Source organism: Perognathus longimembris, chromosome 2, assembly GCF_023159225.1.
Source record: "Perognathus longimembris pacificus isolate PPM17 chromosome 2, ASM2315922v1, whole genome shotgun sequence".
In the NCBI taxonomy this organism is placed as follows: domain Eukaryota; kingdom Metazoa; phylum Chordata; class Mammalia; order Rodentia; family Heteromyidae; genus Perognathus; species Perognathus longimembris.
In genome coordinates this window covers 139,290,085-139,308,326 of record NC_063162.1, presented here as the reverse complement: position 1 = coordinate 139,308,326, position 18,242 = coordinate 139,290,085, and the positions used below count along the sequence as shown (strand labels likewise).

General features: G+C 38.5%; 1 protein-coding gene across 2 annotated transcripts in view; it reads right to left on the bottom strand.

The window, feature by feature from the left end:
- Positions 1-18,242, bottom strand: part of Exoc4 (exocyst complex component 4) — a 669,227-nt gene that overhangs the window by 122,669 nt on the left and 528,316 nt on the right. For both annotated transcript variants that reach the window (XM_048340247.1, XM_048340248.1), the window contains exon 13: positions 8,270-8,425. In XM_048340247.1, the coding sequence (XP_048196204.1) occupies positions 8,270-8,425 (156 nt within the window). The remainder of the gene's footprint in view (positions 1-8,269; positions 8,426-18,242) is intronic.

Genomic DNA, 18,242 nt, shown 5'->3' with positions numbered 1-18,242 from the left:
ACAACTTTTAATCTTTGCCCGTATCATTAGCAATATATTCCATACATTAAATAGCTAACTCAATTTTATTTCTGACTTATTTCCAATCGTTAATATAAAGGTGCAGTTCAGTTTTTAGGTAAATAGTTTTGTATTATTCTCTAAGATTTCTATGCCACCCAGTTTTTCAGTTGATGGGATATCTGGAAGAATGCAGGTTTTCTTCCAGGAGCCTCTTATAAGTTATGTATTCATACAAACAATAGTCACCCATCAATAATAACTCTTAAACTTCACAACAATATCAATGAAAGATGAACATAATCAGTAATCATGTATTGTAAGTTGGATGTGACATATCTTGGCTTGTCAACTACAGGAAATAATAAAAGGTTTAAAAGTGGAAACTGATATAGCACCGAACACCTTCCTATGAATATTCCATCTTATTAAATATTCTAGTTATTTCTCAAATTATCATTTAGTTTTCTCTTAAGATTCAAAATCTGCTCAGACAAGAGCCACTCAACAATCCATTTTAAGCACTAACAGTAAAGTGCCAGCTCTTCAAGGCAGCTCTCTTAAAACAGGGAGAAGGGATGAAGAATGTGGCTTGGGCAAGAGTTTTGGAAGGAAGACACAGGGGCAGATAGGCAAAGGCCACGCTCTAGAGCAGGTTCACTGCTGTGCATAAAACAAGCAGAACAGTAAACTTGAATCAAAGATCTTTTTCATGCATAAAAATATTGGAGTAGTGTGTATTTGTGGAGAATTAGCAATCTGATTTGAGGATGTATGGAATTTTTTTAAAGCAACTGAAAAATTTAAACCAAGGTAATAATTGCCCATAATGATGAGAGATGACCCATCCCACTCCTCCCAGTCTCCACCCTGTGCCTTATAAAACACACACACACACACACACACACACACACACACACACACACAGTTCATTTTATTTATTTCATTTATCTTACTAAATAATCTGCTGAGACTGCTACCTGTTGATGTATTGATTTTAGACATTTTATTCTCACCTCTGGCTCAATGGATGGGTGAAGGACTTAGCGAAGTTATTTCCCTCTCCTCGGTCTCAATTCTATCATCTTCCCCTCTCTAGTGTAATTATAATGTTCACTTTCTATTTGGCTCTGACTCATCATAATATTTTCTTTCCCCTCTAGCAGTTCCAATCCTAACACTATAAAATGTTCTAAACACCTTTTACAATGTGGCTCTCCACCGCCTGGGAGCTCTTGGTCGGGCAGGAAGCAGGATGGTTTGCAGGAGGGGTGGATGTTACTGGGAGGAGATGCAGGAGGATCTGATACCTGAGCTGAATCTTGCAAGCTGAGCTGCGCAGGCACAGGGTAGGTGGGCTGGTTAGCACTATTCCACGAAGGATGGACATGCCAGACAGAAAGGGGTAAAAGAGCCACCAGAAAAAATCCAAGTGGGCAAAGAAAGATGAACGTAAGCAGGCAAGTCTTTTATCACCAGACAGGCAATTTCAGCCTGCAGCTGACTGGGCGAGATGGCAACAAGCCCAAGATTCATCAAAAGTTTTATCACTTGTCCTCAACCTGTTCACCCACGCAAGTTTTACCATAGGCTCTTGGCCCACCACCATGATGGAACAGCTCATTCATCAGCCACAAGGGGTAAGAGGGGCTAAATTAGAATGGCAATACTTTTTCCATTTATTAAAACTTCACACAGAGAAAGAAAACTAGTAGAGTTAAATGAACACCTAAATAAAGAATAGTAATTCCATGATCTGAAATCTTAAAAGAAATAAAATATTAAAGAAACCAACAAACAAGTGCCTTTTAAATGATACTAACAGGATGATAATTCTCAAGTCATGTCAAAGGAGTAGCATATGTGTAGCTTGAAAGGGAGATTTTGAGTCTATGGTTGTTAATAAATGTACTGCCAATCAACAGTCTTTTGCAAACAAGTAATACCATTTTGATATAATAGCCTGATTCAATCTTGTTGGACATTACATGATGTGTGTGTAGCTGAGTCTCCAGCTACTGAACTGCCTTTTTATAAAAACTTCTCATTCTCATGCTTCTCATTCTGACTTGCCTGGCCAAGTCCCACACTGATCCACGAGCTTCCTCTTGCTTAATTGAGGAAGGGAGGAAGAAAAACCCAACATGTTAGCAAAGCATTTTTCTACTTCTGGACTTATTTAATACATTCATGTTTTCTGATTAATCTTTCCTTTTATAATTACATTTTAAAAGTCATATTAAGCATCCAGAGATAGTGAAAGAAATGTCTCCATTCAAATGAACATTTTGTTCAAGATAGCTTGTCTTTTTCCCCCAGTATTACCTCATTCATTGCTTCCTCACATTTATCTGAAGATTCTTTAATAGCTGTAGTTAGCTGGAACCTTTTAATAGCTATTGCTTTATATTATGTTGGGAACCTTTTAAAGAGAGACTCTTGGAACATTATGTTCTCCTTTTATCAGACTACTTTTATATTTAACTATATTCCTACTCTGGACAGATACCGACTTCCTTTCTAATTGTCCAATCTGAATGAACATCATGAAGTGACTGGACAGTATAAACTATGACAGAAAGAAGCAAGATGAGGAGCTCAGGCCCATGAGATTCCAAAGGTGAAGTCTACTCTGCACCCTAAGAATTCTACTGTTTTTATTTGGACGCTTCTTTTCATCATAGTATAGAGCTCATGCTAAACATTTTCCTATTAATCTTCTTGACTTTATAATAATTATGTAAAGCAACAAAAGGCAGTATATGAACATACCACTAATTTGATACTCTAGATAAACTAAAAAGCTACTCAGGAAGCTAAAATACAGATAAAATCTCTTTAAAGATCTTTGCCCTAATCATTCTCTATCTGAACACTAGTACATAATTTTTAAGTATTTTGTCCCTTGTTTCATCTTTTCTTTTTTTTTTTTTTTTTTTTGCCAGTCCTGGGGCTTGGACTCTTTTTGCTCAAGGCTAGCACTCTACCACTTGAGCCACCGCACCACTTCTGGCCATTTTCTATATATGTGGTGCTGAGGAATCGAACCCAGAGTTTCATGTATACAAGGCAAGCACTCGAGCCGTTAGGCCATGTTCCCAGCCCCTCATCTTTCTTTTTTTAACCAGTAATTACCTCTATTTTCTTTGCTTTGAACTGGTTTCAGTTCATCATTCTTTCCAAATGTACATATATTTATTCTGTTTAACTATGTGGTACTGAAACATAAACCAAGCACTACTGGTGACTCGGCAGGTTCAAATCTAGACCGAAGTTTGAAGCTAGCTTGGACAGAAAAGACTTTTTTTTTTTTTTGGCCAGTCCTGGGCCTTGGACTCAGGGCCTGAGCACTGTCCCTGGCTTCTTCCCGCTCAAAGCTAGCACTCTGCCACTTGAGCCACAGCGCCGCTTCTGGCTGTTTTCTGTATATGTGGTGCTGGGGAATCGAACCTAGGGCCTCATGTATCCGAGGCAGGCACTCTTGCCACTAGGCTATATCCCCAGCCCCAGAAAAGACTCTTAACTCCAACAAACCACCAAAAATCCAGAAGTGGAGCTGTGGCTCAGGTGGTGGATTGCCAACCTTGAGCAAAAAAAAGCTAAGGGATAACACTTAGACCCTAAATTCAAGCCCTAGTACTAGCACCAAACCAAACCGAAAACAAAAACCACACAAAACACATATAATATAATGAACACCAAACATCACACAAAATCTAGAGTCAAAGTGCCTATGAGATATATGTCTGTGATACTAGAAAAAAAAATTTGTTTATCAGTCCAGATTGTAATGATTAGTAAAAAAAAAAAAAGCAATGACTCACAACTCCAAAATTAGAAACACTTGACCCATTTTTTTTGGCCAGTCCTGGGCCTTGGACTCAGGGCCTGAGCACTGTCCCTGGCTTCTTCCCGCTCAAGGCTAGCACTCCGCCACTTGAGCCACAGCGCCGCTTCTGGCCGTTTTTCTGTATATGTGGTGCTGGGGAATCGAACCTAGGGCCTCGTGTATCCGAGGCAGGCACTCTTGCCACTAGGCTATCTCCCCAGCCCCACACTTGACCCATTTTTGTACTGGTTGACCACAGTGCCTCTGGGAGCCAGTTACCTAGGTTTACACTCTCCTCTGTCACTTAATGGCTTTGTGAACTTCAGGAAGTTGCTTACTTTCTCTGAACTTAAAGAGTAACAATAATAACACCTGGAAACTTATAATGCTGCCACACATTGTTAGGCACTGACAACTCCTGTTAGGATTGTTAAAAGAGACTGCACAAACTGGTCCAGAGATTGTATGTATGTATGTATGTATTTATTTACTTATTTTTGATTGGTCATAGGGCTTGAACTCAGGCCTTGGGCACGGTCCCTGAGCTCTTTTTGCTCAAAGCTAGCTCTCTACCACTTTGAGCTGGAGTACCATTTCTGGTTTTCTGGAGGTTAATTGAAGATAAGAGTCTCATGTACTTCCCTGCCAGGGCTGAATTTGAACCACAATACTAAGATCCCAGCCTCTTGAGTAGCTAGGATTACAGACATGAGCCACTAGTACCTGGCTCAGAAATTCAATTCTTTATCATTCATCTTCTGTCTGCTATAGTTCGAGACTAATTTGTAGATTTTATATATTGCTTGATCTAACTTTACTCCTTAGAATTCAGGTCCTAATTCTACCAGTCACACTTAAGAGCTTTCAAAGGTGGCTCTAGAGAAACACTAGGTATCTTTTTTCTTAATCAAGGGGCCCTCATTGCAATGGGTGACAGGTTTGGGAGGGCTGTTTAACGTACACACATGGTCTCCCCAGCTCCCAGACATCTCTTCTCTTCCTCCCTACTCTCCCTAACACCTTCCTCTTCCTGTTAATTACACCTTCAGAAAGCAGGGCTGTCTTTTATCAGCAGACACTCACCATCTCAAAAGGAAAAATATACAGCTAATATATGGCAGGTGCAAAGACAATGGGCCAGACAGCCTGCTTTCAGCTTCTTTGAGAACAAAAGGATATTTGCTATTTCTCTTTTATCTATTAAAGTCCTGGCTTGACCTAGTTTTCTTCCCTGTCTCCTCAAAGCTAAAACTGGAAATAATACATCTTATTTTTTAGTTAAAAAAAACAAGTAGAGAAAAGGGTCTTGCTTAGTAATGAGGGAGACATAAGCTTTATTCAATGTAAAGGGCATTGGGTTCCATATTCATTGGTTCACCAAATAGATGTCTAAGCTTTACAAACTAATTATGGGAGGACAGTGTGACTTTTTCAGTCCTTTGGCTCATGCCATGTTCTGAGGTACTCTAATGTACTAAATCAAGGCTGGCTGTTAACTCTACCACACTGGAATATAAATGAAGTGCCCTCACTCCTCCTGCTCTCAACTTCTAATCTGGAGAAAGAATGTGACAGTTTAAGAGGAAATAATCAATCACAGGCAAACAAAACAGACCTAAAATTTGACTTCTCTTTTGTTAAAGCAAATAGAGTATGTTTTTAAAACAATATCCCCATGTAAAAACATGAGCCATCTCTCAGGCATACTATTCAGTAAAAGAAACTAGTTACTATGATTATACTTATATAAAGTTTAAAAACCAGCAAAACTAAACTATGATGAAAGGAAGGCAGAATAGTGGTTAACTTAAGGCTAGACCTTCTGGAGACACTAGAAAAATTCTGTGTTTTGATCTGGGAGGTAGTTACAGAATATGTCATTGCATTATATGGGTAAATTATAGTACATGTAAATTATATTAAAAATGAGGAAGTATTATCTGGTGTGGTGGCTCGCACCGATAATTCAAGCTACTTGGGGGATTGCAGTTTAAGTTCAGTTGAGGCAAAAAATGAAACTCCATCTAAAAAAAATAACCAGAACAAAAAAGGACAGAGGTGTGGCTCAAATGGTATTCAACTAGCAAGTGCATAGTCCTGAATTCAAACCACAGTACCACAAAAAAGAGAAATGTTTGCATAATCTGGTTTAAGTTTCCATCTTCAAGTTTAAGATGGGAAGTTGAACACTCCAGTGAAGACATAAAAAGTCAAGAAAGCCAGTACTTTCTTTAGTTCTACTTCCTTTAATTCAAAGAATGAAGGTTCATCTCTTGGGTCAGCATTCTCTTCTTGGAATAGAGCTAGAAATAATTTTAACTCTAAGCCATTCAATATAATTGATACAACTGATTAAAAATCCTCTGCAAGTAGAAAACATGATTAGGAAATTATATGATAATAAACTGAGGAAGAATGACACACACATTCATTTAAAGTAACTTGTGAAGCTGGAAAGAATAAATTATCCTTCAGTAATTGCTTTTAAGACAACTATTATGGCTACTAGATCTCTTAAAAATCTGGCAAGAGGATAAGACGATGGCATTTCTGTGTAAAACCCAAGCCCTACAGCTGGCTTTTGTCCTAAGGTCAGTTGTTATTTCTATTTGGAGTGTTAATCAATCTCTCGATCATATTGGACCTCTCCTGACAGAACACATCATGAAGAAACTCTGTACTATTTAAGCCATGATAATGTGATCTAAAGTGAAGTACCAGGAATTCAATAGTGTTTGATTTATTTTGAATGCTGGGAATACATACTTATCATATCCCAAGTTTTAGAGGAAACTGTCTCTGTGGCTTTTATATAGGCAAATGTTTCTTAGACAGGCTAAAACATGTCTTATCCATAAAATAATTAATTTGCCCAATTAGTGAAAGTTTTTGAAGTTTCTTTAGTAAAAGATACCACCAAGAGAGTACAAAAAACAACTTAAAAAGAAGTAGATGATTGGTCTATCTATAGCAAAGAAGTGTCAAACCAACAAAGAACTCATAACAAAATCAGAAAAGACAGTAATTAAAAATAGAGAAAGAGATTTGAAAATGTATATTATGGAAGAGAATATTAAATGGCCAATAAATATGTAAAAGTACACTGAGGGTTGTTCCACTTCCTCATTGATGGAGAGATCCATATTAAAGGACAACACAATGCCTCTGCACATCTACTAGAGTGGCTACAATTAAAAAGATGGAAAAGAACAAGTGTTGGTGAGATATGGAGTGACTGGAATGCTCTCATCCCGCAGTGAGGGTATAAACTTACAAACACTGTCAAAAATGGTTCAGCTTTGTGAATTAAACTCAACATTTGCATAGACTTACTACTCCAAAATTCTACTCCTAGCGTATACTGAACAGAACTGCACACATATCTCATTGATGTTTGATATGGTCCATCATTAGGTTGCTAAGAGTATCTCATTGGCATTTATCTCATATGCATTTCTCTTATTCATGATGAACTATTTAAAATATATTTTTTGAAAAAAATGGGGTATTCTCTTTCTTTTAAAAGAATCTATTGTATGACACAGTTAACTTTGTAAGCGTTATTTATTTACAGTTGCAATCTACATTCTGATATAGGTGAGCCACAGTTCTAAGGTAAATTGAAAGCAAAATAATGTCCATTGCTTCCTTTACTCCCTGGTCCTTGCTTCTATAAATAGATTCTATTTTATTTTTAAAAATTTTATTCTATTTTATACCATTTATTGCTTTACTTTGGTAATCAGAAGACAGTAAGAATGAACCCAGTTTTAATGTGACAAAGTATTGCCAACTCATTTATCTCCTTATGTAGTTAAGATGACAGAGGTGAACGTCTTTCACTGTGACAAGCCAGCCATGTGAAAATGAATAGCTTCATCAAATTCCATAGCTAAGTAAATAATTTAAATTGTACACAAGTAAATGTCGAGTGATACTGTTGAGAGAGACCTTATTGTTGTCAAAACAAGCAGAAGATGAGTGGCCAACACAACCTGTGTAAATAAACATGGGAGATATTTGTTTGTATATTACAGAAAGTCCAACTAATAATCTGACCTGAAGAAACATATCTAGAACAGTGACAAACTCTATGTGAGCAGGAATCTTATCTTATTGTCATATTCACAGGCACACATGGTCAAGAAGTGCGGAATAAATGAATTATACAGTGTCTCTTTTGTAGAGAGAATGGTATTTAAATGGTATTTTGTCCTGCCTTAGCAACGGTCCAGGTTGGACTCCTGCCAGTTTCTTCCTTCTAATGTATCTGAGCTTAAGACATACTTAGATGAAAAGTAAGGTTAAGGGACGGGGTAAACGTATTTTCAAGTTCAAGTAATTGATCTTTTGGACTGTTAAAATTTCATGTAAGAAAGATTTGGTTACACATGAAATTTTCCTGTTTAGTTTAATATAACTTAGAAAATAGATCTTTACCTGATGAAATCTTCTTCCTCTTCTCTCTTAGGCCTGAGCTGTTTGGGCTGGGCCATGTTAATCCAATTTGGTAGAGATTTCAAGAGTCTGCTGATATCATCATCTTTTGCCCAAGATGCACTAATAACAAGTTTTTCTTCTGATTGGACAATGCCCCTAAAAAAATCCAACATGAAAGAGACACTTTAGCACAATGTCTGGTATTTAGTTGGCATTTTTGATCTACCTTTGCTGCAGGAAAAAGATATTAGACTCATCTCTATTCTTAACATAACTCAGTACTGGGCTTAAAGCAGCGGTACCCATTAGTAGGTCACATTACTGGGGAACATCCTTTCTATATTTCTTAGTTTCTTAATTGTTGAGTAAAATTCATGAAAGCTAGTACTATTACCTAGTGCCTCTTATCATCATTAATCCTTTGGGACAAATGCGAGTGCCTGGTAGGTCTGAGGAATGGATCTTCCAAAAAAGTATATATATGATATTATAAATATACGACAATATAAATGGTATCTGAAAATGGTATCTGAAAGTGACAAAAGTGTTATCAAGGTGGTTCTCTGGCTTCTAGGTTTAGATTATCAATTAGTTCTACTCAAAAATAGTCTTTGAACTGTGGCTAACCCTCTATTTAAAGCAAATCTACCATCATAAAGAAATCCTGTGCTCCAATATCAGGCAGAAAAATGCTTTGATCATTTCTAACTCCAGTGGGCTTTGGCTAGTGACCTAGGATTGACCAGCTTCGAGTCCTCTAATAGTGCTCACGGGTTGGGTTCACTTTTAACCCTGCTCTTCCCAGAATGACTCTTGAAGCTTCAATTCCCCTAAGGGTTCAATTCCAACTTAATTAGAAAGCTTCTCTTTCTGCTCAACATTTCTGCCACTGTAACTAATTCCAATTGCCTAAAAATCCTCAGCAACACTGATGACAAAATGTCATTTACATATGAAGGGAAGTCTCATTAGCTGGATTCTCCTCTGAAGAGGACCAAGGCTCCAGGAAGTTCCTTCCACTACAGATAGGAATACACTTTGGTTGTTAAGAGTCATATGGATATACATTACACACTCTTAATACATCTATATGGTGCATAGGTAATAAAAGTCCCTGGACTCCCCACAGACAATTTGACATTTGTGGACAAGGGATGTGTAGAATCTTGACTCCTGACACCTGACTGAAAGCAACCCGGGCTGTATATTGCAGGCAGCAATATTGTCTGGTTCTTCTAAAATACATTATTGTAAGTAAGAGAACTATGAGTACCTTCTGGAATTGTGCTACTGACTACTAGCAAAATTTGTTCTAACAATACCTGTCTATAAAGATGTAAACTTATAAGTAGCAAAACACTGTCCCTCTATTCTCTCAAATTGCCCTCTCTTGAGTCCTTTTCTTTGGTCACGTCCTTGCATCTTTACTCTGATACAGACTATTCTAGCAATCTAACTTTCACAACCTTATTTACAGTGATGGGTGCAATTTTATACGTCAGATTACGATATCACAGTGCAAGGGGATCCTCAATAGTCTTTGACTTCTTTTTTTTTTTTTTTTGGTACTTGGGGTCTGAGCTCAGACCTTGCTCTCTCTGGTAGGCACTCTATCTGTTGAGCTCCACCAGGTCTCATGTTTTTGCAGGGGGCTGGCCTTGACCTTCCCTCTCATAGCTGAGATTATAGATGTGTACCACTTCTGGCTTACTGATTGATATGAATTCCTGCCCCAGAAATGTGACCTTCCTGTCTGAGCCTACTGAGTACCTGAGATTATAGACAGGAACTATCCTATGCTTTTATATTATGGAATTTTTTTCAAAAGCATCTCTGATCATTTTCCTGTTCCCATTTCCCTTAGGGGGTATTAAAAAACAAAACAAACCACAACAAAACAAACCACAACAAAACCCACCTTTTTGCCCCTTTATCACCTCTTTGCTTATCCCCAGTCCTTCTACTGAAGATCTTGGGGATGCTCAATTATTCCTTCTTTTCACGTATTTTCATTTTTTTCTACAATATATTCTCCAGATGTCTACGTTGGCTTTCCAAATAATGAATAAATAATTCTCGTCAACTCAACATTCCTCTCTAGCTCTTCTCTCTTCTTCACAGACCTCACCAAATGAGTAATTTTTCCTGGTCCCCCTTGAGGATAGCACAGTGCCTTGCGTAAGATGCAGATCCCTTTCTTGCTGTCTAGTAGGGATTAAACATGCCAGTCTGTCTACCCAGGCCCTGTCTTATACCTAAACTTCAACTTCAGCTCTGGGCCTCTCAATTTTCAACATGTGCTTATTACTAAGCTTTTAAATTCATTTTTTTTTTTTTTTTTTGGCCAGTCCTGGGCCTTGGACTCAGGGCCTGAGCACTGTCCCTGGCTTCTTCCCGCTCAAGGCTAGCTAGCACTCTGCCACTTGAGCCACAGCGCCGCTTCTGGCCATTTTCTGTATATGTGGTGCTGGGGAATCGAACCTAGGGCCTCGTGTATCCGAGGCAGGCACTCTTGCCACTAGGCTATATCCCCAGCCCCTTAAATTCATTTTTTATTCATGGTGTCTTGAGAATTTTCTTCCTTCCTTTTGAGTGTGGTTACCTACTTGAAATACATGCAAAGTTATACTTTTTAAAAATTCAATTTGTAAATTCAGACCAGAAAAGGGGCTGCCTAAATCTGGTGACTCCACATTTGTATTCATTTTTGTAGGTTTGAGACTGGGACTTGAATTCCATACTGACGCTTTCACTCACTGGCTGGCAATCTATCAATTGAGCCATGCTTCCATCCTATACAGGGTTGGTTTTTTTTTTTTTTTTTGTATCTTTCACATTTTTGATAGGTAGTTAAAATTCAGTCTTAAACAATTGCAGTGAGAGTTCTAGAGCCAATGTACCATGATGTTGTTCCCCTGTGCGCTGCGTATGATTTATTCTTTATACTCTTTGGCCATTCTGAAGCATCTCCTATTTTCAGTTGCTCTTCTTTTGAAATATTATTTCTTTGATTTGCACAAGATCATTTCCTCTTGATTCTATTTTTGCTGTTAACTAAACTGATGGCTTTTTCCTGTATTAAACACTGCATTCTGCATGACTCTGCACTTGGCAATTTTATCTTCTTGCCAGACTTGACCCATCTATATTCTGATGACTCATAAACTCCTACTTCCATGCCAGCCTTTCTTGTTCATCTTTGGCTCACATATCCAAAGCTTTACTGGGAACTCTATTTGATAGTCCTACCAGTATCTGACATTAAAATAAGTCAACACGGCATAGTGGCACATGCATGTAATCCTGTACCTGGAAGGAGGGACAAAAGAGGAAGCTCCAAGCTAGAAAGGCTACATAGTGAGTCTTGTTTCAAAAAATAAAACAAAATGCCTCCCCTAACTCATCCTTGAGTTCCTCTCTCAAAAATAACAAAAACAAAACAAAAACCCCAAATCAGTAATGATAACATCCAAACTCAAGATAAAACAAAATGTGAACGAATCAAAAGGAATTCATTTATTTTCTACTTCTGTCTCCGAACTAAGCACCACATTTCCCTTACTGGAGTCATTCTTCTAGTCAAGTCAGCAACAAAGCTATCTTAATCATCCACAGTTACCACATCCTGCCAATTCCATCTCCTTAATATCTTATGAACCTGTCATTTCCTGTCCACCTTCCCTGTCATTAACCAATATTTAAGCCCTCATTATTTCTCACTTGGACTTGGCAATGACCTTGTTGCTGGGCTTCTTGCCTGGAGTGACTACACCATCAGTCCAACTTACACACCAATCATAAAAGCCATGTTTTTAAGCTACACACAATCACATTATTCCCCTTCTTAGAACTCTTTTGGGATTCTTCATTCTATGTAAGGCCAAGGACAGACTTAGCGTGGCATAAACATGGCTTGCAGCTGGATTTCCTCTGCACTTTCCCACTTTGTCTCCGTTCAGCACTGTAGGCCGCTCTTCTGTGCACACCAGCTTCACATTCTCTCTAACGAGTATTCCAAAGTTTCTTAATTTGATTTATTGTTCCTGCATCTCTGTGTGATCACTGCCTAAAGAGCCTTTCCCTCATTCTCTTTGTTTGCCTCTACTTTTCAGGTATTACTTGGCTCTGTTTTGCTACTCCTCTATTTGCTAGTCCTTTATTTCGTCTTCTATGACCCCAACACTCGATGCTTTCAACCGTGACTGCCCCATCAGAATTACTTGGGGAAGCCCAGCATGGTGGATAATCTTTGCTACTCTGGAGGCAAAGAAAGAGAAGATTGTGATTTGAGGCCAGTTTGGGTAAAAAGTTTAAGATCTCTAGCTCAACCAATAAAAAGCTGGGCACAGTGGTGCATATCTGATATCCCAGCTACTCTTTGAGGCACAAATAGGAAGGTTGAAGTCCAGGTATAAACAAACAAACAAAAAAAGAGAGAGTAAAAAGGGTGTGGCTCAAGTAGAAGAGTACTTGCCTAGGAAGCAAGTGCAAGGCTCTGAGTTCAAATTCTAGTACTGCCAAGGAATCACTTCAGAGAGATCTTGTAATAAACTAAATGCTGAGGCTATACCCAAGACTAAGCAATGAGAAGCTCTGTGGTGGTATCAGAATGAAAAACAACCCCCAAAGCAATTCCAAATGTCAATTATATAACAATCACCCAAAAGGAACCTTTCCATTCCAGTGGCAAGGTTTTACCCTCATCTCTTCAACCTGAGTATCAATAACTTATTCTGAGAGTGAAAGTTTTTGAAATTTTATGACAAGCAGGAGTATGTAGGTTACAACATTCCAAAACATATGCAAACAGCTTTTAAAAAAGGAGTATTAACACACCCTACAAGTATTCTGAAAGAAGAGTAGGGTTAATCCTATCAACCAGAACAATAATCTCCTAATTAATTCACAGCTCACTGGGCTACATAGACAGAGCCATCTGCGAACCTATTTGTCCCCGTTCTCAGGAGATGGAAAATAGGTGTCTCTCCTAAAACAGGTGAGAAGGCTGCCTTGGGAAGAGCCCCACCCTCCTCCAGACACAGCTGAGTGGATTCTGTTCAGAAAACATCTGGTGGTGTCAACTGGCTCTGATGGGCACTGCTTCCTCGCTGGAACAGTTGGGAAGCCAAGTGCGCAGGGTCTCTGGACACAGCTGGGGGGCTGAGTCTTTCATTAGGGAAACAACCAGGGGGCAGGTGGGGCTAATTGGATTCAACTGTTCGGTGACAGCCAGGGCATGCCGCTGACTTTCCCAGACTGCATCTTTCCGACACTTCAGAAACTGGGAGCCAAGCTAGACACATGTACTCGGCGCAAGGCTGGTCCAAATGAAACAGTGCTGGTCCAGTGTAGACTGTGCATGATAGAGCCCTCAGAAGCCGGGCTGCAACTGCAGTGTGATGCCCAAATACTGAGTGATTGTGACAATCAGGTATCCAGAATAAGGGCTGGCATTATACTGCTGCAGAAAACCCAAACCAATACAAAACCCAAAACAAACAAAGAAAACCATCTTTTAACATAGGCTGGACCCAGACAGAATACCCAGGACAAAAGTAGAGAACCATCAGCCCTCTCCCAGGTGGCAATGTATTTGTCTATCCAGGAATCACAGATAAAACATCTGACAGCTCTACTGTAGACTGATGGTGGGAAACCATTCAACAGGACTCAGGCAAGGAAGAATCTGAGACTTTGTGGAAGGTAACTCTTGAGTATAATTTAATAACCCTCATTAAACAGATATGTTCTCATATTTACAGTCATAACTGTATGGCATTTAAAAGCCTAAGAATTGTACTGAAGCACAGGTAGTGGACCAAAAATTAATATAAAATCTGCCTCAACTGTTAATGATCAGATTTTTTTCTTATGATAAGCAAATTTCAATGTATTCTATGTTTGAATGTCCTCAAGATCTTTATAAAAAAAATACTAGACCAAAGAGCTGTCTGTTTAAACCTTATGAATCTTACAATTGTATTTAGAATAAAACTCAAATTATCTGCTTTCAAAATCCTTCAGCAATGGTTCTTAATCTTGGCTGCCAGCAAAACACCTGAGAAGCATTTAAAAAATATCAATTTCCAAATCTGAAGTGGTATGCAGCTTTCAAATATTCTCATGTGAGCTCACTCGGCCTTCAGTAACCTGAATGCACATATACTCTAAGCTAGTTCCTATGTTCTATCTGCTCTCTCCTGTCTGCAATGGCCCTCCTCATTGTCTTTTCTCAACCTTCAGAATGCACCTCAAACATCCCATTCTTGCTGAGGTCTTTCTAGTTCAGCTCCTTACCCAGAATCTTTATGATTTTATTGTTCATCTCCTCCTCCTTATTACTGAGAAATTAATTTTGTTTGTCACTTCACTATGATCTCTCCCTCTCCATTAGCATGTAAAATGTGTGAAGGCAGGAGCTTGTTTAACTGATTCATTTCTGTACCTTTAACTTTCAATAAATCATTGAACATATCGTCAATTTTTTAATTTCTAAATTGTAAGTTGATAAATTACTATCATATGTTTTTTATGAGGGCCAAATGTGATGCTATGATTTACCAATACAGTGTGAAATGACCAAATCAGCTAATTAACCAACATACTCACCATCATAGATTTGTATCATTCTGTGGTAAAAAAACCGGTGACTTTTATTAATGATTTTCAAACCAAGACTGTTATTTAGTGCCTTCACCAGACTGTGCAATATAGTTCAATGAAAAAGACTTATTTTTCTTTCTAACAAAGGCTCTTTATCCTTCATCACTATCTCTCTATCCGCCTCTCCTTCCAACCATCTTGGAGCTACCATCCTATCTTCTGGTTCTAGGAGTTTGATGGTTTAAGCTCTACCCAGAAGTGAGGACATGAAACATTTGTTTTTCTGTGTCTGTTATTTCACTTAGCATAATGTTTGCCAATCTTCTCCACCTCACAAATGATACTTTTTAAAAAAAGCTGAATAGTAGTGGGATATGCTGGCCAGAGTGTACACATATCACATTCTCTTCACCTTGTCATCTGCTGATGGACGCTTAGTGGATTCCACACTACCTGCTTCTGTGAACATGGGAGTGAAGACTTCTTTGTGACAAGCTGATGTCAAAGATTTTGGGTAAATAAATATTGAGAAGTGGGATTTCTTTCTTTAAAATATTATTGTTTTCAGTATATATGTCTTTTATCTCCTTCATTAAACCTATTTGTAAGTATTTAGGTGGGGGTAGCTATTGCAATTGGTTCTCTAGATTGTTTTTTTTCAGAATGTTTATTGTATGTAATTGGGTAGAAATGCTAAAGAGATTAACATGCTGATTTTGTATCCTACAATGTTACCATACTCTGCTGCTGGTTTTAATAGTTTTTTTGGTGCAGTTCATTTTATCAACAAACAGCAACAGTTTCACTTCTTTCTTTCCTATTAGAATTCTTTTCATTTTTTTTCCCTTGCCTAATTGCCCAGCAAAAGATTTCCAATGCAGAAGTGGTGAGAGTGAACTGATTTGCCTTATTTCAGACCTTAGAGGAAAAGGCTTCAAATGTTCATTCAGTTCTGAGAATCATATTAACCATGACTTGTAATATATATGGCCTTTATAGTAGAAAAGTATATTACTGGTAAGCCTCATATGTTGAGTGTTTTTATCATGAAGAGATGTTGAGTTTGGTCAAATGCTTTTCTGCTTAATGTAATGGCACAAAGAATTTGTCCTTGACTTTGTTGATAATACGATCCATCACATTTATTGATTTGTGAATGCAGATGCATCTTTGCGTCCTAGGGATAAATCCCACTTGATCATGGTGAATGATCCTTTTAATGTGTTGTGGAATTCAAATGGCTAGTATTTTGTGGGGCATTTTTCTAATTGTCAATTTTTCTATCTGTTTGGATGATAGTAGTTTCTTTTTGTTGTGATGTCTTTGCCTAGTTTTAGCATCAGGGCAATGCTGAATTCAGTAATTGCTGAATAAATAAAGTAACAGATGATATGATAAAATGAAAGCACTAAACAACAGGGAAATAACAGGACACATAAAAACACATTTCTTGGGCCATTAGCAATTGTCAACATTACCAATGAATTATTTTTAAAGTAAGAAAAATACAAATAGCAGCTACAATGATCATACTAACTCACACTAAATTCAACATTCTTCTAAGCATTTGTTTAAATTAACTTTTGATACAACAATTCCATGTGGTAGGTACTACCATCATTCCCATCTGATAGACAGAGAGGTTAAGGAACCTGACTGTGGTCAACAGGTTGGTGAGAAAAGGCCTGAAGTGGGCGCACCCCTGTCATCTGCTGGTCTGTATTGTCTCTCTAAACCATGTGGAACATTTTCTAGGTTTCCAGTTTTTTCTTTCATCCTACTGCCTCATTTGGACTCGAAAGTTTTGTAGTCAGAGAGACCCTAGCACTACAATCTCCCCTGCGCTGACCTTTGCTGCATTAGTAACCTTTCTGAACCTTTCTCATCTGTAAGGAGAATCCAATTTCACAGAGCTCTGAGAGTCTAGATAAGCTAATGACAATAAAGTCCTCTGCACAGTGATTGTGTACTTTACGGAGTGTTTGTTTCTAGTCTAGACCGGTTCCTTATTACTGTTCATCAAGGTCATAGCAATAGACTCCTATCTGATCAATGCGGGCTGAGTCAGGCAGGAGGAATGAAGACTGCTTGCTGCAGAATGTGTAGAACATGTGGTTAGGGAGCCACATCTGCACTGGGCTAGGAGAACAGCTGAGGTGCCCTGGAAAAGTAAAATGAAGGAGTTCCCTTGACCAGGAAAACCTGAGTGAAGGCATATGTGGAGACGCCATCGTTGATATCGGAGACAGTCATGTGGAAAAAAAATCCTAACAACTTGTGGAAGCTGTGAGTTCACAGAGTGATTACAAACTAGTGACACACATGAGACTTGCTGTGGGGAATGTTATAAAAGTATACTTGTTCAGGCTTCTTAACTCTCAGTGGACCCAATGTGGTAAACCTAGTACATGTGTCTTAGTATTTTCCCTAATAACTCTAAATGAGAACTGACAGTTGAAAAGCAGTGTTGGAGAGAGTAGCACATGCAAACTAATAATCAAATAACGCACACACAAATTAACCTGAAATACAATAGGATAAACATCAGAAGAGTTACACAAAATAACCAGAATATATAACGAAGGCTCACTAGCTGCCTTCTATCGAGCAGACAATATGCAGTTTATAGTGTCCATTTGTATATACTTACTATTTAACATAAATGAATATATATTACATATTATGTACCCCCTTTTACCCATTCCTAACCACATTATTCAGTCTCGTCACCTTTCCCCCACATATCACATTCATAAATGGTGCTCCATGGTTTGCTTACTGTATTCAGTTTTCTCCTTCATTCATCAATCCCAGTCAGGTTTCCAGCTCTGTGCAGACCTGTTTTCTGCCATTAGAGATCACAAGTGTATCCAACCCCATCCTCTAGCACTGGGTACTAAGCAGATGGCCTTGTGCATGCTAGGCAAGTGCTCTAACACTGCACCCCACTCCCACTCTACCACTGGGCCCTGCACCCACTCCAAGGGCACATCTCACTTGTTCTTCATACTCTAGGTTGCTCTCCAGCTCCTCTAGGAAGAGACGGTGAGGCAGTCAGAGATAGGGAAAAAAATGAGGCATGGAAGACAGCACCCAGGAATTCAGAGAAAAACACTGTACTAATGAATAGCTTGTTCTAAAGCACAGAAGCACTATTTTTTCATGTCTTACTTACTTTCCTATGCAGCAATATTTAGTAAGAAGAAAGAAAAAACCAAGGAAAAGATCAGCTCTCTTCCAAATGACCTTGCTCACATGTCTAGCTGATGAGCATGCTAATCAGTTGAGCAAAGAGAGACATGTATTCTGGGAAAAAGATGCCTTATTTCTCACAAACGTGAGAAATGAGTTTATCTCAGGAAAGAGCACC